Raw genomic sequence first — 26,067 nt, forward strand, 5'->3', positions numbered from 1 at the left:
TATTGTGTACTTATGTTATATAATATATGACATAATTTATTGAATTGACTATATTTTACTGTAGGGTATCAGTTGTATATGAACTAGCAGCCACTGCAGCTTAAAGATCCAACTCTTAGGCAGTTATGTGAGAGATTTGTGGACGAACATTTTATTAGATACTAGATTTCCGCCCGCGGCTTCGCCCGCGTTTTCAAAGGAAAACCCGCATAGTTCCCGTTCCCGTGGAATTTCCAGGATAAAACCTATGTTAATCCAAGTTACCCTCTATATGTGTGCTAAATTTCATTGTAATCGGTTCAGTAGTATTTGCGTGAAAGAGTAACAAACACACACACACACATCCTCACAAACTTTCGCATTTATTATATTAGTAGGATAGTAGGATAGGATATTTTAGTGTTAGATTTTAAAGTAAACCTAACAAGTCTCTATAGTAACAAAACCTTCTATTATTCATTATCATCCATCCATTCAGCCGAAAACAGGACATAGAACCCTCAGTGTGCCGAAATTAGATATATTTTGTTACACTAAATACTCGTAGAAAATAGGTTATAACAATGAATATAAAACAATTTTTTCGTATCAGATTTGCAGCTTTCAAAGTCTTTTGTAACCAATTTCCACATTCAGTCTATTTCTAAACATGTAACTTTTGCTTGGATAATACAAATGGATATCTTCCATTCACCATAAGAGTACCAAGGTTCTATCACAGAAAAGGTTCATTTCCTTCTCTCAATGTACCTTTTACAAAACCGAACTTTACCAGTAAAAACAAAATACACCGGCCTTTTTTGAAGTCGGTTAAAATACCACATCACGACCATGTTTGTCACTTAGCAAACATAACGTTTATGTGCATTAGTCTCAAACAATCACCTCGTGACATGCTCATGAAGAACCAGCTTGAAACAGTAATGTTTTTCTGTTTTATTTTACTCTACAATGCTCCTTTGCGCAGTATTATTGTTCCTGTGTTTATGGGAGGGGAACACAGAACTGTGTCCTAATGTGAAGACGTCGCTAGGTGCGATACGGAAGAGACGGCATTTGGTGTTCCCCGATTCTGCTAATGTTGTGGTAAGTTTTGATTTTGATAAAAATAAACATTTTTTTTGAGTTCAAAAATGAATGCAGTTCATTTGAAAGTGCGGCTCTGTCTTCCTAGCTAGGAAAATTCTGTGTTAAGGAAGGCATTCCTTCCCAGAGAGTATGTCAACAACAAAGATTACATTTAATAGAAAAACAGAAAAAAGAATCAATAAAATTCTGTGTTTACAAGTATGTGCGCGCGCCTGTGTGTGTGTGTGATGATAACATATATTACTACGTAGATAATTATGTATTACATAATAATATGTATTGTCCTTATATTTGTAACTAGCTGCGGGTAAAACCGCATTTCTCCGCTCCTGTTGGTCTTAGTGGGATGATATATAGCCTATAGCCTTCTTCGATAAATAACTAAATAAGCTATCTAACACCGAAATAATTATTCAAATCGAACCAGTATTTTCTGAGATTAGCGCGTTAGAACAAACGAAACTTTTTAGCGTTAAAATATTAGTATTAGTATAAATTATTTAGTTAATGTCCCACTTTTTGTAACTATGTCTGGTAAATTAAAGAAAATGATGTTAAACTATTGATGTCGAATCTTAGTTGTTTATGAAATAGTTAAGAAAGTAAATAGACAAAAACAATAACAAACAAGCTATGTTGCTCTTGATGGAAATTAGTTTTATAACATTGATAAAATTGTTTGTATAGTCACGTGCTACCTTTAGTAGGTTTTATGCTAATTTGAGAAGGGTCACCCTTAACGAGTTATATCTTTTATTATATATAAATCTCGTGTCACAATGTTTGTCCTCAATAGACTCGCACACCATGTGCAGTTCGATCCAACTTGAGAGATAGGATAGTTTAAACATGTAGGTACAACGGGCGAAGCCGGGGCGGACCGCTAGTATAATATAGAAATAGAATATTTCGTACCTACAGATATTACCGAATTTACAGGATAGAGCTTAAGTATCAAAATATTGATATTTTTTACCTTTACATACTTAATACCTACATGTTAATGAGACGAATTAACAGGCACTTTCTAGGTGGACGTGACTTACCACCTTACATCTCATTTCATTTTATTACACACCGAGTGGTTGGCCTAATTATAGCATACGTATATTTTTAAGTTCCTTTTAATACTTTCATTTCATAATTCATTTCATCTCGTCACCACTTTCTATCAGGTGGGACTGGGGTAATTATCTACGTATAAAAAAATCTCATTTATCTACACTAATATTATAAAGAGGAAAACTTTGTTTGTTTGTTTGTTTGTTTGATTGTAATGAATAGGCTCATACGCTACTGGACCGATTTTAAAAATTCTTTCACCATTCGAAAGCTACATTATCCACGAGTAACATAGGCTAGGTTTTATCCCGGAAATCCCACGGGAACGGGAACTATGCGAGTTTTTCTTTGAAAACGCGGGCGAAGCCGCAGGCGGAAAGCTAGTTTGAAATAAACTTAATTGAAAATGGAAATGTGTGTTTGTATTATTTTAATGGGTGCTTTATTTTCACTTGGTTTGCGTCTAGATAAACCATAAACACAGGCCAGTTGAAAGTGAACAAATAGATATGTCTAGACTAGATATAATAAAATCATTAACACATTTCAAACATTTTCTTAAAATATATTTGCACCTTTTTCAAAATGATGTCACTATCTATACGTAACATTCTCGATAGAATCGCTCTCATAAATCAACTATTAAAACGACTTCATACATCTAAAAGTTCGCCGGAATATGTCTCATAAACTATTATTATTTATGTATTTTTTCAGCTCACTATGTCTCTGGTAAAAGCGTTCATGACCCACGCTCCGTCTGGTTGGAATATAGCTTTGGAAATTGATGTATTATACCCGTTGCCAGATGAAAAATTCCTGAACGAGCACAGACGAAAAAAGTACCACAGACAAAAAAGAGACTTCTGGGAACGACTGGAGAAAGCTATAGATTTGTAAGTATTTTATATATTAAATCATAAAATGTGTATGTTTTTACTGTGTTTTATTTGTCATCTAAGTCTTATTTTCTAAGTTATTTGATAAAACGATAAAATATCATGAGGTTTAACTAATAAGAATAATAAAATTTATGCAAAATTATGTCTATCAGTTATACACATAGATAAAAAGCATCCAAGCCAAGATCTTAAAAATATTCACTTAAAATCACAATGACTTTCTTCGAAGAAGGAAATTCAAAGGAAGATTTTTAATTTTCTATCAATTATCAAAAGCACAATTAAGCGATCCAATAAGATTCTCATTAAGACTACTTCGAGATGCAATAAAGGCTTTAAATCGATTCAATGCAAGAAGACAAAATTGTTTGAGCAAAATGAGAACAGATACTCGAAGTAAAAGTTAAATTGTAGTGATTTTTCATTATCTAAGGAGATATTATTGATACCAAATAAATTAAACCTCTATTGATCTTATTGCTACAAGATTTTACACCATGATGACCAATAAAAATAAGAATTTAATAATAGATATTAATATTAAAATGAGCACTGCATGCACTAAAATTCGTTGCAATACCTACATTCGATACATTTTAAAATAATCAGTTAATAAATTATAATTATGATGGAGATTTCTTCTTTTGTATTATTCATTCAATTTATTAATATTTCTGTAACCACTCGATAGACAAATACTTAATTATTATTTTAACTTTTCAGTCATAACCTGAACGGTCGTGCGTGTATCCTTCGATGCATTTGCGAGAGTGAGCGACATCTTGCTCCGAAGGGGAAATCCTTAGTACATGATATATTGAGAGCTATATTTACGTGAGTACCTACTAATTAATAATTTTATATCTCTTATTATGAAATAACCGTACCTATAGTATTAAACTTAAAAAAGTGACTTATATTGGACCCAAGGCTTTTCACTGTTATCATTCAAATTTATCCAAATCTGTTCAGCTGTTTGGGCAAAAAATTAAAGAAGCTGAGGATTTGAAAGTAACTTTGTCTGTTGCACTTTCTTGTCCAAATCAAATAACCACTATTGATATTTGGTATGATGAAGAGAAAGGCTAGATATTTGTAAAAAAAAAATGGTTTTTGTCTCATAAACCAAAGAAAGTGAGGTAGGAAAAGTTCCTGCGAGCGAAGTCGCGGGAATCGAGAATAAAGCTAGTTCGTATAATAAATATGTATTTTAGAAGGTTCGCTGAACGTATCGCATTGATATAAAGTATTATTACAATGCAGATTATTCAAATGTATGTTTCATCGCGATATGTGCAGCGGAACACAGGTGTGGCTCGTTCAAACTTAATACTAAGTTTTAAATTAGCTGTATTGCAATTAGCATTTCGTACAACTAATTAGCATTTATAAGATAGTGCGCTTTGTTTTGCTTTGCAATTCTGGTTTTGAGTAGGTATTCTAGCATATTTCTAGTATAGTTAAAAAAATATAAAAATAGGTAGGTATTTGAAAAAAAAATACATCTGAAATAAGTAAATTAGGTACTATGTATTTTATTATATTTTAATAAAATGATGCAGTTTCATGTAGATTTAAGATCAAGACCATTTCTATCGATGAATACTGATAGAGACGAATAAAAACACATATTGCGTTGTTTTTGCACTTTAATTAAAATATGAAATTAATTTAATCTGCCCTTTAAGAGCGCGTATAAAGCTAGCGAATTTCTAGAATTCAGCCGCGCACTGCCGCGCCCCCGCATCACACCCCGCACACACCCGGCTCATCGAACGTTCATAAACTTCATCGCACGCTAAATAAAACACAATATACCTGTCTCGCTCACGCTCGCTCACGCTCACGTACTTTCGGTATTATATTATGTAAAATAATTATATAAAACAGTGAACTAATCAATAAAATATACATTGTATTTATTTTTTTGTGTTTATTCAGAGGTGTATTTGCTATTTCAAAAAGTCCTGTATTAATTCTCGAAAACGTTTTTTCCAGAGCGCCCATACAGGAAGAGGATTTCATGAATGAAGTTGGAGAGACATACAGAGAAATGCTTCAACCAAAGTTTTGTGATAGCAACAACGATTGTCCATTTTCCATCCTCAGTTTTGTATTCGCATTGGGTAAACAAAAATAAATAGGCATACGGTAATTAGTAGCAAAAATGTATTATATTGATAAAATATATTTTATAAGCCAAAAAGTATTTTATTTAGCAAACTATAGTTTTAAACCGTAACCGTAAAGAGCAAACTCAAACAGAAACTTAATCATTTATTTCGTCGACTTGACTCACAGCTAGACTTCTTTAAGTCGTCATATTAAATTACAATTAGTTACCAATTTCCTTAGAAATCAGTTTCATTAGAAAACGGTCGGCAACCTCTTGAGTTCTTACGATCTTTATTTTTATTTCCTTCTATAAAGGTATTTAACCTTTTATTCCAATAAAAAAAGTATTATGACGTAAAAACTGAGTTAAAAAGGCACAATAAGAAAGTCTTGATTGCCCCTTTTTTGAGTTCTTCTGGATTCATAAATATTATTGAAAAAAAAAAACTTTTTAATGTTATATTTACTAAATTTACAATTGTTATCACTAAATAGTATAAAACAAAGTCGCTTTCTATGTCCCTTTGTATGCTTAAATCTTTAAAACTACGCAACGGATTTTGATGCTGTTTTTTTAAATAGATAGAGTGATTCAAGAGGAAGGTTTTAGTGTATAATTTATTAGGTTTTAGACAAAGCAGGCGAAGCCGCGGGCGGTAAGCTAGTATTACTATATAATATAAGATATCATTTACTTTTATTATAATGTCGAAGTGCCGTAACATCAAGACTAGTATACTTATATCATATAACGTGGTATCATGCTGAGAAATATTTCATGTTTACACCATAGTTCACAGCGTAGGAACTTTTACTGCTGGAATAAATTCGTTTTATAATTGTTAAATATAAGTATGTATAGAGCTTTTTATGTGAATAGTTATACTTTATGAGATGTAATTTCCCACATACTAAACTATACTACATATTTTTTGTATTAATTAAATATATTAATACTAAAAAACTTACACATATTAAGATGTGAACCAAAAAAAATATGTAACTTTATACTGGGATTAAAAAATACATAGAAGAAGGTTTAGGTATAGATAAAATAATGTTTTTCATCATTTCATGTCAAAATATTTGTTAAATATTATTTTTCTTTAAAATTTTATTACAATGTTTAATTCAAATCATTTAATTCAATATATAAACAGTATACTTAGTTCATTACCAGTGTTACAATGTAAATTTTCCCCCTACAAGTGAGGAAAATTTGACTATACAGGGTGTAATCGTTAAGTGTGCACAGGTGATTATTCCGTAACTTTCCGTAACTTCCGTAATTCCGTAACAGATATCAAAAAACTTTAAACTGATATCGAAAGTACTTAACCTAATGAGTAAAATGGCCATAATAAATTTTTGAAAATAAAGCGAGAAATATCCAAAAATGTTACATTAAACGCTCCCATACATTTTATTTCCCATACATTTTGTATTCATAGCAGATTATCGAAGTGACGTCCTCATTGTGCAATACAATGAGGAGCTCTATTTGCAGTTTCGAAATGAACTTCCCTTCAAATTTGCGAGGTAATTTAAGCAGAAAACCAAAAAAAGAAAGAAAAATCTAAAATCTTTCATATTAAATGTACTAGGTTGATCCAAAAGTAATGATAATTGGGTATTTCCTGTGTACATAAAAATATAAAATAACTGTTTTTTGCTTGCTCATGTACTCACTAAGTTATCACAAAAAAAATCATATCAATAGGCCACGTTTCCAAGTATTTACATTAATTTGAATGTGAACCGTGCGTGCCAGAATTTTTGCCGACAAAAAGAAGAAACAACAATTCGACATTTAGAGGGTGAATTTCTAAATTCTTAATGAGATCAGGATAATTTTTTGGCACGATTTGTGACCATGGACGTTACCCGGGTTCACCATGTTTATGTTGAAACCAAGAAACAATTAATGACCTGGATGCGAGCTTCCAAAGTGACGATGGAGAAATTCAAAGTGAAAATTAGTGGGATAGATTAAAGCGGCAGTTTTTTGGGGCGCTGAAGGAATAATTTTGGTGGAATATTTTAAGAAGATAGCCACTATGTTGGGCTCTTACTACACAGACCATATTAAAAGATTGCGGTAGGTTAGTAAGGAAAAGAGACATGGCAAACTGCGGGCTTGAATGTTGTTTCACCAAGACCACGCACCAGATCACAAAGCGTCAGTTGCAATGGCTGCAAAATCGGCATTCCAAATGCTTGAACACCCACCTTGTTTGTTAGATCTAGCTCCTAGTTATTTCTATCTCTTTCCTCGGCACAAAAAACACCGTCTTAGCAAAAAATTTTAACCGATAGCGAAAAGATGGCCGCGTTGAGGGGTTTTTACGGATGAAGTCAAAGTTTTTTTTTCTAAGTTTTGGAAAAAAAATATCGAAGTATATTATCTAGTTAGAAGACTATCTAGCGAAATATTTTAACTGTAATGACCTGGTTTAATATTGATTATAATTACTTTTGGATCAACTCATGTACATGGGATAGTCATATCTCATACTAAATGTATGGGAGGGTTTCAAGTGAATTTTTTAGATATTTCTCGTTTTATTTTTAAAAATTTATTATGACCATTTTACTCATTGGGTTAAGTACTTTCAATATCAGTTTAAAGTTTTTTAATATCTGTAATAGTTACGGAATAATCGCCTGTGCACACTTAACGATTACACCCTGTATAAACATAAGGGAGTAAGCTTAGGAGTACGGCTATACGACAATTAGTAAAGGGTGCGTTACATACAATTTGGAACACTATTGTAGGTGATTTATCAAATAGGGTTATTTTAGCTTTAACTCTACTAAAAGTTAAAACCCTACTAAAAGTTTAGTTTAAGAAAACTCTATACTAGAGTAAGTTTTCAGAATTGTCATATGCAAGCACAATTTTACTGAAGATTGAAAGTGAATTTTAAAAAGTTCTCATATTTAATAATATATTAAATGATTAAAACTTTTACGAATACATTTAAAAGAAGCCGTCTTACTTTCGGCTTAATTCGGTACCTTAACATTTCATTTTTAAGAGTAGTGTTTGTATCTATCCTAATATTACAAAGCTGAAGAGTTTGTTTGTTTGTTTGTTGGGACGCGATAATCTCAGGAACTACTGGTCTGATTTGAAATATTCTTTCCGTGTTAGATAGCTCTTTCATCGAGCAAGACTATATTATAATATTATCATCACGCTACGACCAACAGGAGCGGAGTCACGCGAGTGAAACCGCGGAGCGCAGCTAGTAATTAATAACAAACAAAAAAATCGGTCCTCTTTAATACTAAGTACTTTTTGACTTCAAATGCAATAAAATTATCTAATAATCGCAATCTTCACACTTTAAAACCTTGTCCGCCTTAACCTCTCAATTTGTTACACAATGTTTCCTAATTTTTACATCAAAAGTAGCGACGAAGTTTCTTTTCCTTCCTATAACTTTAAAATACTTGCAACTCACCCTTGAACAAATTTTCTAACCCGTGTTTATTATTAAGCTAATATTATAGTATTCCTCGTCAATCAAACCTAATGAATTTGCACTAAGGAGATAAATTTTCAGATAAATTTACATAGCCACACGCGTCATGAGTATGCAAAAAAGTGTGTAAAAAAATTTTAGCTCAGATTTGTATGTTTAGGGCTTTTTGAGACTCGCTGATAAAGTTTCTTATAGCCTATTCAACATATCGTAAATTACTATCTACTTATAACAAGTAAGCTTAAATGAACATATCTAATCCGTGAAAACACAATATAACGGTATATTTTAGGTTATAATTATACAGGGTTACTTGTAAAACACCAGCAACCTTGGAGGACAAGATAGCTAACATCATAAGTAACAACATTTGTTCTACGACTATTGATAATTTGTTAGATTTTATTTTCATACAAAAATAAATATTCATTTAATTTTCCGTTCGAATATTATAAACTCTACGCGCATACCAATAGTTACGTCAACAAAAAGCGAACGAGAGGGGGAAGGGGCGTCGCGCCATCCTTTCGATAATGAATAAAACATAACTTACAAATGTTAGGAGAGTAGGTACAATAAAAGCTTAAAAAATCATTTAAAAATAATTTATTGCGTTATGCCAAAAGTCGTAGAACAAATGTTGTCATTTATGTTGCTAGCTATCTTGTCCTGCGAGGTTGCTGGTGTTTTACAAGTAACCCTGTATATAAATAAATGTTCTACTTTTTTGCAATTATGATCAATCGGTTTAAATAAGATGGTTTCATCTCAAGCATGCTACAAGGCATACCTACAATAGCGCCCTTGCCTTTTTCAGAATCAGTTGATTTGGTTTCGTAGAACATTTGTATTTATTCTATTCCACAAACCATCTTGGTATTAATAATTAGTATATACTTTTTATAATATAATAATAACACATACATAAATTACAAATGCTGCATTTACTTGGTTTCCGCCCGTAAATGTGGCTGCTACCAGCATTTATGCTGAGATATAAATACGCAAATAAAAATAATAATAAATAATAAAGCCTTCTTTATTCCATAACTCAAATTTTTACATTTCAAATGGTGTTAGTATTATTAGTAGGTATTTATTATTATGCTAGTTAGTAAGTGTTAGTTTTATTGTATATTTAGTTGAGGGATGGATCTCGTTTGAGTAAAGGCCTCCTCCATTTTCTTCCAAAGATTTCTGTCTTCTCCCTTATAAATCCAATTTTTCCCCGCGACCCCTATAAAATCATCAGACCACCTTTTGAATGGACGTCCAACATTCCTTTTGCCCCATACTGGTCCCTTCCATCTGGTAGTTAGCAGTGTCCACCTTTTGTCAGTGTAGCGCGAAATGTGACCTGCCCATTGCCACTTAAACTTCAAGGCGTGGGTAAGTGCATCTAAAATTTTTGTTTTTTGGCGTATTGTTGTGTTACTTATTTTGTTTCTAATGTTGATATTTAAGATACTTCTCTCCATTGCCCTTTGTGTTGTATTTATTATTTGCTTAACTTTATTGGTGTAGGTCCATGTTTGACAACCATACAGTAGACTAGGCAAGATACATGTATCCATTACCGTTCTCTTCATCTTCATACTGTAGTTTCCTTTTAGTATTTCTTTATGTGACCAAAACTTTTTCCATGCAATATTTATTCTTCTTTCTACCTCTTCTTCGTTATTGTTTCTATTGAATGATATTTGTTTTCCTAAATATATGTAATTATTGACGTATTCTATTGTGCCTCCATTTATGTTGATAGGTATTTTAATGCTATTGGTAATGATTTTTGTCTTACTTCTATTCAACTGTAAGCCTACTTTGCCACTTTCTTTATCAAGCTCCCGGAGCATTTCTTGTAATTGTTTGGCTGTTTCAGAGAATAATATGATGTCGTCTGCAAACCTGAGATGCGTCAAGCGTCGTCCATCAATATTAATACCATATTTTGCCCACTGTAAGTTAGAAAATATACTTTCCAGCACAGCTATGAAAAGTTTAGGCGACAAAGGATCGCCTTGTCTAACTCCCCTTTCTATTCTAATAGGATCGCCTCTTCATTCTAGTTTTACCTTACTGGTACTGTTGGAGTAGATGCATTTTATAATGTTAATGTATTTGTCTTCCACGTTTGATGTTCTTAGTGCGTTCCATATTGAATTGTGGCTAATGCTGTCGAAGGCTTTACTATAATCGATGCAGGCTATATAAAGAGGCATATTATATTCTTCGTATTTTTGGATTAGTTGTTCCACTGTATGAATATGGTCGATTGTACTAAAACCTGAACAGAAACCCGCCTGTTCCACTGGTTGCGTGAGGTTAATTTTATTAGCAATTCGATTTAATATAATAGAAGAGAAGAGCTTGTATGCACTAGGTAGAAGGCTGATGGGTCTGTAGTTACTCAATTCTAGCGGATTCCCCTTTTTATATATCAAAACTATGTCAGATGAGCACCATTGTTTCGGTATTGTTTCCGTATCTAGTATCATATTAAATAGTTTTGTTATGTGTTTCAGTAAGAAAGGAGCTCCTAATTTAAGAGATTCATTCGTCAATCCATCAGGTCCAGGGCTCTTCTCGTTTTTAAGTTTTTTTTATTTGTGAGTATACTTCTCCTTCTCTTATTGGTTCAATTGAATATTTGTCTTCGCTATTGTGTCCATAGTATTGTATCTCCTTCCCTTTTTTACTGTATAATTCTCTGTAAAATTCTGTCGCATGGTCTATCACGTCTTTTCTTGTCTTGGTTTCATTTGTTTCGTATTTTAGTTTTTGTATCCATTTCTTTTGAAGGGTCAATTCTTTGTAAGCTCTTTTAGCGCTTCTATTCGTATTTAGATTCCTTGTTATTATTTCTTCTCTATGTTTATTGTAGTCAAGTTTGATTGATTTATTCGTGGTTTTAAATAGTTGGGTAAGTTCTTTTTTCTGTTGTTTGGTTTTATTTTTAGAAAGTATCAATTCCGAGCGTTTTTTAATTAGATTTATGGTATGGTCACTTAGTATTCTATTCTTTTTCTTTTCAATCTTAGGGTCACTTTGTAGGCTATCTTTTATGTGTTTTTCCAATGAATTGTAATATATTTGAACGTTTTTGGTTAAGTTTGTGTCTTTTAAATTGTCTTTCAGGTTGTTGGTGTATATTTTAATTTCATTTTCGGTTTTTAGGTTTGTTATAGAGTTTTTGAAGTTTCTCCTACTTTTCGTTCTAGGATACATGGTGAGTGTTGCTCTTAGTAACCTATGGTCAGAAGCAAAGCTGATTTGGTTAAGAATTTCGATGTTGCTGATCATATGCGGTTGGTTGGTCATAATAAAATCGATCTCGTTTTTAACTTTTTGATTAGGTGACATCCATGTCCATTTTCTATTTTGTTTTTTCTTGAAAAATGTGTTCATGATACATAGTTGATGTTCAATGGCATAATCTATTAATTGTTGTCCCCTTTGGTTGCGTTGATAACCATACCTTCCCATGCACAAACTTTCTTCTGACTTAGGATGGCCGATTTTTGCATTGAAGTCTCCCATTACTATGAGATTCTTACCAGCCAGAAGATGTGCTTTCTACATGTCGTTGTAGAATGTTTGGACTTCTTCCTCTTGGGACGTCTCCGTAGGAGCATATGCCTGGATTATAGAGATGGTGACCTGTTCTAGCTTTAGCTGTAGCAAAGCTACCCTTTCAGAGATTCCAGTGAAATCGTGTATATTTTCTTTAAATTTTTTGTTTAGCAGAAATCCAACACCATGAAGGCCTTTCGTTTCACCAATGTAACATAAAATGTAATCATCATACTCTTCTATATTACAACCGAGCCTTCTCACTTCAGACAGTCCTAATATGTCAAATTTTATGTTTTCAAGTGCGTATGTTAGTTGAATATATCTCTCGGTGGATGAAAGGGATCTCACATTAAATGTTCCAATTTTTATGGCGTTTTTATTGTCCATCTTTGTATATGTATTCCAATATTTGTGCTTTGTAATAGAATTGTTTGTTGGAGGGTAGTGGTCTAATTCCCCTCGATGACCAGTCGGCTTGGGGAATGGTTCTTTGTTTGTTTTATTGCGTTTAGTTTTTGTAGTTGTCTCTTTCCGGTGGCTGATGTATGTATGTCATTGTCTCTGATCGCTGGGTTTGTGTATGGAGGAGAGAGAGCTGCTTCTACCTCTCATTAAATCAAACGCATTTGCTCTGCAAGTTTTAGATGGTGCATGTTGTTTCCGTGGTTGCTGCGAGGTTTCAGGTGTTATTGATAAGTCTCGTTTACGCTTCTCGCTGTTTAATGGTTTTTCTTTTATAACTAATTTGTCGTAATCTAGCACCGCGAAATTCCCCTTCTTTCTTTCTTCTAGCATTTTCTCTCTTAATTCTTTTCTTTTAATTTGTACTTCCTTGGGATAGTCTTCAGAGATATAGACGTTTCTAAATTTCTTCTTATTTTTTAATATTTCTCCTTTTTTCCAACTATTAACAAATGATATAAGAACTGGTCTGGCCCTATCGTTGCTGTTTAATTTTTTACCAATTCGACGTATTTCATTGATGTCTTTAATATCCAAAGAAATCTTTAAATCAGTGCTAATTGTTTTTGTTGTCGCTTGCAGGAGTTCCATGGTAGATTCTTCAGATTCTTCTAACCCATATAAAATTAAATTGTTATATCTTCGATTTTTTTCTAAAATTGTAATTTTTTTCTTCAGTTCTTGGTTTTCTAACTTTAAATCTTCGACTTCACGTGATAGTGGGGCCAGCTTTTCATCCATTCTCGAAATTATGTCTTCAGTCTGTTTAGTCATTTCTATCTTCATACGTTCAAAGAATATCTCCATGTTTTCCATAATATTAGACTTTTATTTGGGTTGACAACACTAATTTGAAGTTGGCAACACTAATTTGAGGTTGGCAACACTGGTTTAGGGTTGGCAACACTGGTTTGGAGATGGCAATGATGACTCTGATTGTCTATGTTCGCAATTTGATTTGACATATGATACTTGACAGAATTTCTAACCTTTGTTGTTGATGAAGTTGGCGAAATATTTTATTATTATTCAATTCACAAGTCCACATTTAATCACTTTCCGCTCGCTGATCGATGATATCAATCTTGAGATAACTTTTAGACCGATTTAGGTGGAGATGATCGTGAGTTTTATTTTTAAATTAAGAGCAACAATGACAGGTGTTTACTGGTTGACGTTCGCACCGGAGAACTTTAACTTGAACGGAGACTTTTTATAATATACTTACATCTATTCCCTCACAAATTAAGTTCTTTTTAGATACACCTAGTCCCTCCACATTGAATATTAAAAGTCGCTCTTTATTGTGAATTGTTTACCTAATTAGTCTATTTAGAAATAAAAGCTTGTAAAAAGCCACGTGTTCAAACTATATCTTGATCAAATTAATAACGATCAATGAACATTGCTTAGGATAATTATTATATCACCCATTCCATTGACTGCACAACACAAATATTATATTAATTATAATTAATTGCTACATTGATTGTAAATAAATACGATATTGGTTACAAATAACTTATTTATTAGATACTCTATGTCGAAAAGCTATTTATAACAAAAATTACATAATATTACCTAATGTTTCTTTATCTATAACAACATGCTGACTTAGCAATTTTTTTTGCAGGATACACCTATTACTTTTGTGTAAAAATAGTTTACGATGAATAAAAAAATCGTTAATGAAATGCGACAACTTTTCATGGATTTTCATCTTCCATATTATATTTCAATAATGCTATCTGGCTCACTGAACTGATACAGTTTTATATACGTATCTAAGTTTTAAATTTAGCATTTTTAAACCTTTAATTCTAAGAGGAACTCAATTGTAAAACCTTGGACCCATAAATTAATATTTAATTTAATACAAGCTTTCCGCCCGCGGCTTCGCCCGCGTTTTCAAAGAAAAATCCGTTCCCGTAGGATTTCCAGGATAAAACCTATCCTATGTCCTTTCTCGGGTATCAAAATATCTCTATACAGAATTTCATGCAAATTGGTTCAGGAGTTAAGGCGTGATTGAGTAACAGACAGACAGACAGAGTTATCTACTTTCGCATTTATAATATTAGTATGGATTAGAAAAATGGAATTTCAATTCTATTTCAAATTATTATGACACAATGAACACCTTGTGCAATAACTTAAAAAGTTGTAACAACTGAATGGATAAAGATTACGATTATATACTTAATATCCTGAGGCTCCTTACTGGGGCAAAGGGCTTCGACAGTATTTTGTCATGTAACCCGACGATTGTAATATAGGTATTTATATAGGGAAAGCCCCGCATGCCCTCGTATGACCCCGAGGTATACTTGAAAAAGCTAACATATCATTGTACACTCACATATTGCGCAATGAAATATACTAAAAACTTTACAATAGATACCTTCCACACTTCGTGACAAACTTGAAGTAGACGCCGGGATAGGCTGTGCTGTATGATTTAATATTTTTATATAATAATGTTATTTTTCATTTTATTTTTGATTGTAAGTCCGTGTGTGTGTGAACAATATATGTTTGAAAAATGTCCCAATGTGAAGACAAATATAGGTGCTATTCGAAAGCGAAGACATTTAGTTTTTCCCGATGGAAGCAATGTTGTTGTAAGTATTCATTATTAATTTATAATTGTTACAGTATCGTGTTAATAATTGTTACTGTAACTGTGAATGGGAAATAAAGGTAAATGTTTAACCATTGCATTTAATTATTTTAGTAATATTATGTAGATAGTTGTATTTTATAAATTAGTAGCTTTCCGCCCGCGGCTTCGCCCGCTTTGTCTAAAACATAATAAATTATATACTAAAACCTTCCTCTTGAATCACTCTATCTATTAAAAAAAACCGCATCAAAATCCGTTTCGTAGTTTTAAAGATTTAAGCATACATTGGGACATAGGACAGGGAAAGCGACTTTGTTTTATACTATGTAGTGACTATGTAGTGATATCATCCCACACAATAAGCAGTGTAAATTATTCAATATAATATAAATATTAAGAATTGAAGTAGAATGCATCATCAAAATCTATTTATTTTGATTCCTAAATTGATTCCTAATAATAGCTAAGAACCAAAAGTTAGTTGTGATGTCAATCATTTATTAATCTTAAAATATTCACATTAAATCTTATCATACCGTAACTTATTGATAACTAAAAAGTAAAAAAGGCAATCATGCAAAAAAGGAGATAATAATAATCCAGAAAGAGAATATGGTTAATAAAAGACTTTGCGAGTACTAAAGTGCATTACTATCTTCATGATTACAGGAAAATATAAGAGACTTAATTTATGGGATTTGTATTGGAAAATCTTTAGAAAATCTCAGTTTGACTTCCATCCTGTGATCATAGCTAATAAATGGAAGACTTTACGAGCAGAGGCGGCTCGCCCTAAGGAGCGCTGGTGCAGTGAACTCCCATAAATAATTATAATAAAATCATACTCCTTAATTTAATTATTAACATTAGATAATTATTACTATTTAAAATCAATCGTAATCTTTAAAACTACTGTTAATACCAATGAATATATCCATCATTCCATCATCCCATACACCTGTATAATACCTACTGTATTATGTAACGCGCGAAGCGGTGCGCTCACGATTGCGCTCCAATGAAAAAAGATTTAGTACATTTCCTAATACGAAATCCAATAGGAGTGAAAGAGAGGGTTTTGCCAGAGCCCTGCGCGTGAAACAAAAGATTTTCTATGGAAAAGTAGCAAAATTCGGTGCGCCGCACCCGCAAACGTTGCCGGTTCGTTTTTACCGCCCGGCAGGGCAGCGATTGCGACGTTGCCAGTTGCTACGTCTATAATATAAACAAACACTCGACTCTCGAGTCAACTTCAATGCACGCGCGCGATTCATGCAATTTTCTAATTAAAATTATAAAATACGTGTTGAAATAGCCTGTACTTATCAGTATTACTTGTGAGTGTTAAAATGAACAATAATTATAATGTGGCGTTCATTAAAAAGTGTGATAAAACGTTACAAATTCGGCTTGAATGTAAAGCTAAGGGACCGCCACGGCCTGAACTTGATCTTACCACAGACTAATAATAATATACTACGTATACAAATCTTACGCAAAAATGTACGACAAAAACGAAAACATATACGCGTGTGTTTAAATCTGAACAATATGTAAAAAAAACCGTGGTTGTGTGGTTGTGATGAAAGCAACAACAGATATTTACGAATGTCTTGTCGCTTTAAGTTATAGATATTTTTGCACACCAAAAAGAAAGACGTATGTAGGTATTTCCTTTATAAGTAATTTTTTTGATAAATGTACTGCTTTACACCATGTATTTTCAGTGTTTTATTTCAAGTGAACACCCATAAAATTTTGTCACGAGCCGCCTCTGTTTACGAGTATTATCATAAGGTAGCATTTAGTATATTCAATGTTAAATGTATGTACAATACAGTAAGGGGTGCTTATAGGTCGTACGTGAGGGTGCTTATAAACAAATGATAAGTTCGTTATTCGAGCTCATACCTCATACCAACTTCCATGCACATAATTTGGACCACTGGTGAACGAGTACCGTACGCTTCTCGTCACGCTTTTTACCACGTACTACCCTGTGAAATAGTCTACCCCTTTCAGTATTCCCGCACGTGCCTTACATGGATTTATTAAAAAAAAGAGCCTACATCCACCTTCGACAATCGGTAACAGCCTCGCGTAGGTATCTTTGTAAGTGTTCATGGGCGGTGGTTATCTCCTTATTAGGTGACGCACCTGCTCTTTAAAAAAAAAATATTTTTTTTTATCAAATTAAAGTTTTTTTATTGTATACATTTACTTTTTTCTCTACAAAAGTATTAAAATAAATTAATATTTCCTCTTCCAGATCACGATATCGTTAGCAAAGGTGTTCTTAACTCACGTACCATCTGGTTGGTACGTGGTGTCAGATCTGGACGTCTTGTTCCCTTTACCAGACCAAAAGTTCTCTGATGAGCACAGGAGAAAGCATCACAAGCAGAAGAGGCAGATATGGCAGCAGATAGAAGACGCCCTTTACGTGTAGTGTGATTATTCCATTTTAGATCATGTATACTTACAATAGAGTTTAAATTGCTTTAACTGTTCGTATATGAAAAGGTTGGACAAAAATGTCCAAAATCATGATTGCTGGGAATTATATATATTTATAAATTAAAAACTTCATTACGGATTTTAAACGCGATTTCTTCGTTATATTATTAACCCGACGCTTCGAACACTTAACAGCGAGCATGCCCACTGGGGTTAATAGGGGAGGAACAAATCGCGTTTAAAAAGTCTTTAATTTCTAAATGTATATTTCTAATCATTCAATCACATTACGAGTAAATTTGCAGTCGAGGCATCTGTCTGGATTTGGATTCGTTCATTATTTTTTCCGTTTTTTTTAGTGACACGCCTCCGAACACGTTATATAGTGTTATATATGTAGCACAATGAGAAAGCAAATTTACTTTATTTATATTACAAATATCATCAATCAATCGAACTATTTAGGAACTTTCGGACGTCACATATCCTAATTTATAAATTATGCACGATGAAATAACATCCGTTTCAAAGGCACGAGCTATTTTTTTGTGAAGTAAAAAGATAGCTAGAATGGATTACTATAATATATTTGGGAGTGACATAAATTATAACATTTTTGTAAAGTTAATTGTTTTTCTGAGGATGCCTCTAGGTCAAAGATATACATTTTATCCAGACGTTTGAAATTAAATTTAACATTTATAATTATTAATTATATTACATATTATAATTTATAATTTTACTTATAGGGCCAAGGCCAAAGATCAATTTATTGGTTTGCGAATGAATCTGTCTAAAATGAAATCAAAATGATACTTATTGTAATTAGTTATTTTTTATTGTAGGATAGAACTTAACCTAAACAAATGAACCTTTCCAGTAACAACATGGATGGTCGAGAATGTGTGCTACGTAGCATCTGCGAAAGCAAGAAGTATCTCGCACCGCAAGGGAAGTCGCTAGTTCATGACCTCTTGAGAGCAATATTTACGTGAGTGTTTAACTATCATTATTATTGCTATGGAATATCTGCTATTCTTCTTTCTAAGGAGGGAAAAAGAATTTTCTTTAAGGCTACGGTAGCACAGCAAGTTTGATTAACGCTTAGATCCTAGTGGCTGTATTCTAGCTGAGTCGAGACGCCAAACGAACTTTTTTATCATTCGTTTTATTAAGGTTTGTTCTATCATAGTATAAAGAGAACAAGTAAGTCATCTTTGAATAAAGGTAATCCACGCCGTTGGTATGTACGCGGAGCGCTTTGCGACGCCCACCGTTCATGACCGTTCATAAACTTGACGCATGCACACAACGCCGCTTGGTTCCTTCTCGTGGACCGTTCTCGCCAGGGGCGCGCCATTGCTGTGAGCGGTCGGTGTTTGTTTATGCAATTATTTAAAATATATCAACGTGACAAGTGACAATCCTGCGCCTCGCGAGTTAAGGTACCGTGCGCTCCTAAACATAGACTATAATATATACTTACTCCTAAACGCCAGGAGGCGGCTTACTTGTTCTCTTTATACTATGGTTTTATTCGCGAGTAGTAGAGTACAAGATATTTGACGCGTTTTGCATAATTTATAAAAACAATACGTCCTTAAGTTTAGTCAGTAATAAGTTGAATTATTTTAACATTGAATAATGAGGACTAAACTAATGAGAACTATAAAAATTTACATATTAGGTTATGTATTTATTTTCATTTATTTAATATTATGTATCATATTGTTACTCCTTGGTACAGTGGTTGGCGCTTGAGCGTAGAACCGATGGGTCCTGGGTTCGATTCCCGGTGGAGACGAAAAAAAAAATGTCTCGGTCTGGCAGGACACAGAAGGCTGATCACCTTGTCCCTAAAGAAAATTGATCAGTGAAACAGATGTATGAATAATGCATCTGCCCCTTACCCCACTACGGGGACACGGGACTTTACTTTATATTGTTATTAAAGGGGTCGGATTTCACATGTATGATTCCAAATAAAATTTCGTAACATTTTAATTGAGTTATGAGAACTAAATATAGGTATATAGGTATGATATAATTTTTTTACTGTTCTCGTCCGGTCAATTAGCTTGTATATCTTTTAATGTGGTTGCCTGGAAGAGATCACTACTAAGTGATAAGGCCGCCAAATAAGTTGTACCCTGTCTTTTTCTGTAATTACGTATAGTTCTAAGGTTTCCTGTACAACTTTATTGATGCGTTAAATAAATACGACAAATAAATAAATGTAACAATTATTATTTTCAGAGTACCTACATTGCAAGAGGACGAAAATGAAATAAGTGAAATGTACAGAGAAATATTGGATCCGAACTTCTGTGACCGGCCTCATAACTGTCCATTTTCCATCCTGGATTTTATTTTGAAGCTTAATAAACAAAAGCATTAAGTTCAATTTAAAGAGTCAAAACTGAAAAAAAATGAAATAAAAAACTGTGATATAATAGACACGAGTTTATTACAAAATTTCGATTTTTATTTATTTATATAAAGTTAGTTGATTCATTATTATAAAATTTAACCTCCATGAACTGCACACATACGCATGCACCGCATACGCATTATGCCAAAACACTTTTTAACGCCTTAGGGCTCCCGCACATGGGCCACCGGCCAACGGCCACCGGCCACAAAACGCCGCCACCGGCATATTTCCTGTACTTTTCATAAATTTTATATGGACTCGCCGCACACGTTTGACGCCGGTGGCTACCACACGCTACACGCTTCTAACTTCTCGTGGCAGCGCTTGTGGCTGTCGCGAGTGGCTCGTGTGCGGCGACACTTAACGTGACTATGTAACAAAAAACCTGAAACTGATGTTTTAAAGATAATTTACTAAGCGTTTTAAATAATGACTTAAAACATAACCATACTTAAGTACATAAATTAAAATCACGGCTTTGTAGGATAATATCTCTTAAAGTGTCTTCACATTATAAGTTGGGGAATGCATTATTTTTGTTCAGTTTTCCCCACCACACCAGTACGTAAAGATTGATTGGATAATTTAGTTAAACTTTCTTTGAAAGTATTATTTTTCAATATTATAATTATTAATATAATATGTAATAGAGGAAGTATGTATAGGCATCTTTCAAAGGGGAAAGCCTGCCTATACGGCATGCCATCGTATGACCCCGTGATATAGTTGAAAAAGCTTACGTATATATATCATTGTACATTAATTCACATATATCACAATGAAATAGGTATACTAAAAACCGTACAATAGATATTAGATACCTTCCACACTTCGTGACAAACTTGATGTAGGCGTCGGGATAGGCTGTGCTGTATGATTTAAAAATTTTATATATAAAAATGTTATATTTCATTTTGCTTTTGATCGTAAGTCCGTGTGTGTGTGAGCAATATATGTTTGAAAAATGTCCCAATGTGAAAACTAATATAGGTGCTATAAGAAAGCGAAGACATTTAGTTTTTCCCGATGGAAGCAATGTTGTTGTAAGTATTCATTATTGAATATTTAGGTAAATTTTTAAGTTTTAACCATTGCATTTGATTATTTTAGTAAAATGTTATGTACATTTTACTAAAATTTGCTGTCTTCGTCGCCGTTGTTGATAGTATAACCGGACCATTACCAGAATTTAACAAAACGGAGTTTTTTAATGTATAAATTTACTTTTTTCTCTACTAAAGTATAAAATAAACGAATATTTCCTCTCTCAGATCACGATATCGTTAGCCAAGGTGTTCTTAACCCACGTACCATCTGGTTGGAGCGTTGTGTCGGATCTGGACGTCTTGTTCCCACTACCAGACCAAAAGTTCTCCGATGAGAACAGGAGGAAGCATCACAAGCAGAAGAGGCAGATCTGGCAGCAGATAGAAGACGCCCTTTACGGGTAGTGTGATTATTCCACTTTGATCATGACGTAGACTTACAATAGAATTATCAGAGTTCTACATATATATGACAGAAAGTCAAATTTACATAAATATCATCAATCAATCGAACTATTAAGGCAGTTTTTGACGTCAATTGCTCGTGCACAATTTATAAATTAGGATAATTATTTTAGTCATGACAATGCAGTAACATCCGTTTCCGTAAAAAGTTATCTTAAATATAATTCAGTTTCTTTAATACTATAATACTTTAATAGCTAAAAGGGATTACTATATATTTGGGAGGAATATTTCCAGTAACAACATGGATGGTCGAGAATGTGTACTACGTAGCATCTGCGAAAGCAAGAAGTATCTCGCACCGCAAGGGAAGTCGCTAGTTCATGACCTCTTGAGGGCAATATTTACGTGAGTGTTGAATACTCTTGTTATCATAGCTATGGATCTGCTGCTTTTCAATTTATTTAAGGTAAAATAAATTTGAATCTTGCAGGCTACGGCCGCAAAGGAGGTTTGATTAATATCTAGAGCCTAGAGGCATGGGTTTTGTTAGATAGAGTCTAGGCGCAGTAGTCAAAGAAAGCCATTCTGTACATAATATACCTTGTTCGTTTTACTAAGCTGCTCGGTGACTCGCTAGTCTTTAAGCACCTAGCAGCCGCTTGTCTGTGTGGCTACGGCCTACGCCTACTGCTTGAGTACAAAATATTTTTGTCGATATAGTTTAATAATTATTACGGTATTAAAAACAATACTTCTTAAAGTTTTTTGGCAGGTGTCGCTTATAATGTGACATGTTTAGAGCTAGCGCGCACGAGCAACTTTGTCTCCGCAACTATTTTGTCTCTCCCATCAATTTGTATGGGGAGTTGCGTCGCCACGTGCGCGCACTTTCATACTAGCCAATGGGTGGAGAGACAAAATAGTTGCGGAGACAAAGTTGCTCGTGCGCGCTCGCTCTTACTCGACTATCCTTTCAATAGTTAATCCAAATAACAATTAATATCTAGCTTATAACACAGATAAGTAAACCACTGGTTTCTATTTTATTGGCAATATATAAATGTAACATTATATTATAGGGGATTGCCATCAATGTTCTCTATTCGGGATGCGGTCATGTGAATAATGCGCAATGGTTGAAAATAGCTAATATTAATCACCTATTACTATTAATACCTGTATGATTATTATCTATTGTTAACAGTGTATGTGGGTATACGTCAATATGTGTGTGTTAGGACGTTTGCCCCAAATGTTGAACTGCATGAACAATGAACATTACGAACTTATAATCTCTATCTTGACACAAATGTTATCTATATTATTATGTTTATTAGTATATTTTAACTTGGATCTTTTGAGCGAGAAACACTGCAACATCTTTTATCTAGAAGTATAAAAATATATTGTGCCACACAAAGGTTTGTGCCACATTTGATAACTTATTTAACAAGAAAGCGATGTCCATGTGTTAATTTTGTAGGACTTTACTAAAATACTAATTGAATACTATAGTTAGGGAGCCAGGTGCAAATTGGGTTCATTATTTCCTCTCAAGAGATAATTCGTCAGAAGCATCAGAGTATAGTATTATAAAGCCTCGTGAACGTCAGCTGGCGCTCGGCTGGGGGGGTGAGCGGTTGTAGCCTCCCACGCACGTAGGAAAAAAAAATACATTCATTCATTTCCTCTCAGCTAAAAATTTGTCAAATTGTAGCTAACCCAATATCTCAACGAAAAAAAATAATCAGCTGGTTACAACGTGGTGTATTATACGTCAGCTGGTGTCTCGAACATGAAAAAAGAACAATTATTTTCCGTGATTTCCTCTCAAACAAAAATTTACCTGATGATAGCTTATATGTAACTGTGGATAAATATATAAGTCAGCTGGCTGTATCTTGGTGGAAAAACCGTCAGCTGATACTTTGAAAGTTATTACATAGGAGTTAGACAGAAGCATCTATTGCCAATTTATATGCATCAGCTGACTAGGTTTTCCTCAACTTATTGCTAGCTGATTTTTTAACCGACTTCAAAAAAAAGGAGGAGGTTATCATTTCGGCCGGTATGTTTTTTTTTATGTATGTTCACCGATTACTCCGAGGTTTCTGAAACGATTGACGTGATTCTTTTTTTTTTGTTTGATGCGGAATGGTGTCGAATTGGTCCCATAAAAATTCGGATTCGGATTTATTCGGATAGGCCCAGTAGTTTTTATTTTATGAGCATTTTTGTCTAATCTCGATGACTTAATTGAAATGAAGCAAGTAAAGTTGATTCACTTCCTGGTAACCGATTGAGCAGAAATTTTGTATACGTATGTAAATTGGATAGCGATGAAACATTATCATGATATAGAGCTGATTTGATGATGGAATCGGAAGGTGGCCATAGGAACTCGGTAATATATTGACTCAACTTTAGGTATCGAGTTTGGGCTCGTTGGATTCGTGTTGAAAAATACACTAAAAAGTATTAAATAAAAATAACTACGTTAATCATTGATCTTTTTTAGACGATTAAATCCGTACATATGGCAAACAAACTCTTCATTTAACATTTATTAACATTTACGAGAAATTATTTCAATCTAACTTTATGTTGACGTCCTGCAAAACTTACATCGTTGGTATATAACGACTCTGATAATGAATCGGAAAGAGAGGAAAGTGACTCAAGCCAGAGCGAAAACGAATAAATCATATTGTTCTCATTATCATTTTTTATCAAGTTTATATAATAAATATTATTTATCGAGTAACTAGTTCATTTATTGCTAATTGATTATTTAATTATTTAAATATATAAAATTATTTGATTACATACTTATTCGTTTCAAAAATATTGATACTGAATGTTTATTTCAACTTAACTCTTATATTGAAGCGCAATGTCGAATAATTAAAGATACGTCATTTCCTCTCAGATGAAAATTTGTGAGCTGATTGTTAATATACTGATGCGATAAATAAAAAAAATCAGCTAGCAATAAGTTGAGGAAAACCTAGTCAGCTGATGCATATAAATTGGCAATAGATGCTTCTGTCTAACTCCTATGTAATAACTTTCAAAGTATCAGCTGACGGTTTTTCCACCAAGATACAGCCAGCTGACTTATATATTTATCCACAGTTACATATAAGCTATCATCAGGTAAATTTTTGTTTGAGAGGAAATCACGGAAAATAATTGTTCTTTTTTCATGTTCGAGACACCAGCTGACGTACAATACACCACGTTGTAACCAGCTGATTATTTTTTTTCGTTGAGATATTGGGTTAGCTACAATTTGACAAATTTTTAGCTGAGAGGAAATGACTGAATATATTTTTTTTTCCTACGTGCGTGGGAGGCTACAGCCGCTCATCCCCCCAACCGAGCTCCAGCTGACGTTCACGAGGCTTCATAATACTATACTTTGATGCATTTTACAAATTACCGCTTGAGAGGAACTTGGTCATAAAATCTGCTGCTGGCTCCCTAACCACTAAATATAACAATTATTATTTTCAGAGCACCATTGCAAGAGGACGAAAATGAAATAAGTGAAATGTACAGAGAAATATTGGAACCGAACTTCTGTGACCGGCCTCATAACTGTCCATTTTCCATCCTGGATTTTATTTTAAAGCTTAATAAACAAAAGTATTGAAATCTCTTATCTAAATAGAAGAAAATTCAAGAAATTCGCAATTTGAACCCTGTGATTTTATTATTTTTTATTATTTAAAAAACAGTTAAAACATAACCATTGTTTACACATAACATAGCATAATGGCATAAAGTCAAAAAGACAGAATGACACATTAAAAAAAAAAACGATAGATACGAATTTATTATTAAATTTCGAATTTTAATTATATTAGTTGTTTCACTTTTATTAAATCTATACTAATATTATAAAGTTGAAGAGTTTGTTTGTTTGTTTGTTTGTTTGAACGCGCTAATCTCGGGAACTACTGGTCCGATTTGAAAAATTCTTTCGGTGTTAGATAGCCCAGCCCATCGAGGAAGGTTATAGGCTATAATATATCATCACGCTACGACCAACAGGGGTGGAGCTAAAGCAGTGGTGGGTGTGAAACCGCGCGGAGCAGCTAGTCTTATATATTTTTATATATAAGACTAGCTGCCGTTGCTGAATCGCAAAATGTGTTGGTAAGCGCATAACTCGAAAACGGCTGAACCGATTTCGATAATTCTTTTTTTATTATATTCCTTGAGGTACGAGGATGGTTCTTATGTAGAGAAAATGTAAACATGTACCACGGGCGAAGCCGGGGCGGACCGCTAGTTTATTATAAAAGAATAAAAGTTACAAAATTAAAAGAAAACTATGTTAAAGCGCGACACGATATGTTAAAATTTACTTTTATGTAATAACTCATTATTTAATTTTCGA

General features: G+C 33.4%; 3 protein-coding genes across 3 annotated transcripts; all 3 read left to right on the forward strand.

The window, feature by feature from the left end:
• The first annotated feature begins 906 nt into the window (after positions 1 to 906).
• On the forward strand, positions 907 to 5,232 carry LOC149480116 (uncharacterized). Its single transcript, XM_089707607.1, has 4 exons — positions 907 to 1,086; positions 2,869 to 3,047; positions 3,777 to 3,887; positions 5,052 to 5,232. Exons 1-4 carry the CDS (start codon positions 952 to 954, stop codon positions 5,191 to 5,193), a joined length of 567 nt encoding a protein of 188 aa, XP_089563733.1. The 5' UTR covers positions 907 to 951; the 3' UTR covers positions 5,194 to 5,232.
• A 9,939-nt stretch (positions 5,233 to 15,171) lies between these two features.
• Positions 15,172 to 20,198, forward strand: LOC149480117 (uncharacterized). Its single transcript, XM_089707626.1, has 4 exons — positions 15,172 to 15,315; positions 17,587 to 17,762; positions 18,655 to 18,765; positions 20,031 to 20,198. Exons 1-4 carry the CDS (start codon positions 15,172 to 15,174, stop codon positions 20,170 to 20,172), a joined length of 573 nt encoding a protein of 190 aa, XP_089563752.1. The 3' UTR covers positions 20,173 to 20,198.
• Positions 20,199 to 21,058: 860 nt separating this feature from the next.
• LOC149480118 (uncharacterized) lies at positions 21,059 to 25,359 on the forward strand. The gene is made up of 4 exons (XM_089707084.1): positions 21,059 to 21,251; positions 21,480 to 21,655; positions 21,957 to 22,067; positions 25,179 to 25,359. Exons 1-4 carry the CDS (start codon positions 21,108 to 21,110, stop codon positions 25,315 to 25,317), a joined length of 570 nt encoding a protein of 189 aa, XP_089563210.1. The 5' UTR covers positions 21,059 to 21,107; the 3' UTR covers positions 25,318 to 25,359.
• Positions 25,360 to 26,067: the final 708 nt, after the last annotated feature.

This window comes from Colias philodice, chromosome 19 (assembly GCF_061535455.1).
Source record: "Colias philodice isolate Cphi_HAF_F1 chromosome 19, ilColPhil1 Martin Lab GWU primary, whole genome shotgun sequence".
NCBI classification, from domain to species: domain Eukaryota; kingdom Metazoa; phylum Arthropoda; class Insecta; order Lepidoptera; family Pieridae; genus Colias; species Colias philodice.

Excerpts from the sequence above, each read along its gene's own strand:
- LOC149480117 (XM_089707626.1), top strand. The coding sequence starts at position 15,172 with ATGTTATTTTTCATTTTATTTTTGATTGTAAGTCCGTGTGTGTGTGAA. Across the intron at positions 15,316-17,586 it reads CCGATGGAAGCAATGTTGTT|ATCACGATATCGTTAGCAAA; the intron begins GTAAGTATTCAT and ends TTCCTCTTCCAG. Across the intron at positions 17,763-18,654 it reads ATAGAAGACGCCCTTTACGT|TAACAACATGGATGGTCGAG; the intron begins GTAGTGTGATTA and ends GAACCTTTCCAG.
- LOC149480116 (XM_089707607.1), top strand. The coding sequence starts at position 952 with ATGCTCCTTTGCGCAGTATTATTGTTCCTGTGTTTATGGGAGGGGAAC. Across the intron at positions 1,087-2,868 it reads CCGATTCTGCTAATGTTGTG|CTCACTATGTCTCTGGTAAA; the intron begins GTAAGTTTTGAT and ends GTATTTTTTCAG. Across the intron at positions 3,888-5,051 it reads ATATTGAGAGCTATATTTAC|AGCGCCCATACAGGAAGAGG; the intron begins GTGAGTACCTAC and ends CGTTTTTTCCAG.
- LOC149480118 (XM_089707084.1), top strand. The coding sequence starts at position 21,108 with ATGTTATATTTCATTTTGCTTTTGATCGTAAGTCCGTGTGTGTGTGAG. Across the intron at positions 21,252-21,479 it reads CCGATGGAAGCAATGTTGTT|ATCACGATATCGTTAGCCAA; the intron begins GTAAGTATTCAT and ends TTCCTCTCTCAG. Across the intron at positions 22,068-25,178 it reads CTCTTGAGGGCAATATTTAC|AGCACCATTGCAAGAGGACG; the intron begins GTGAGTGTTGAA and ends TATTATTTTCAG.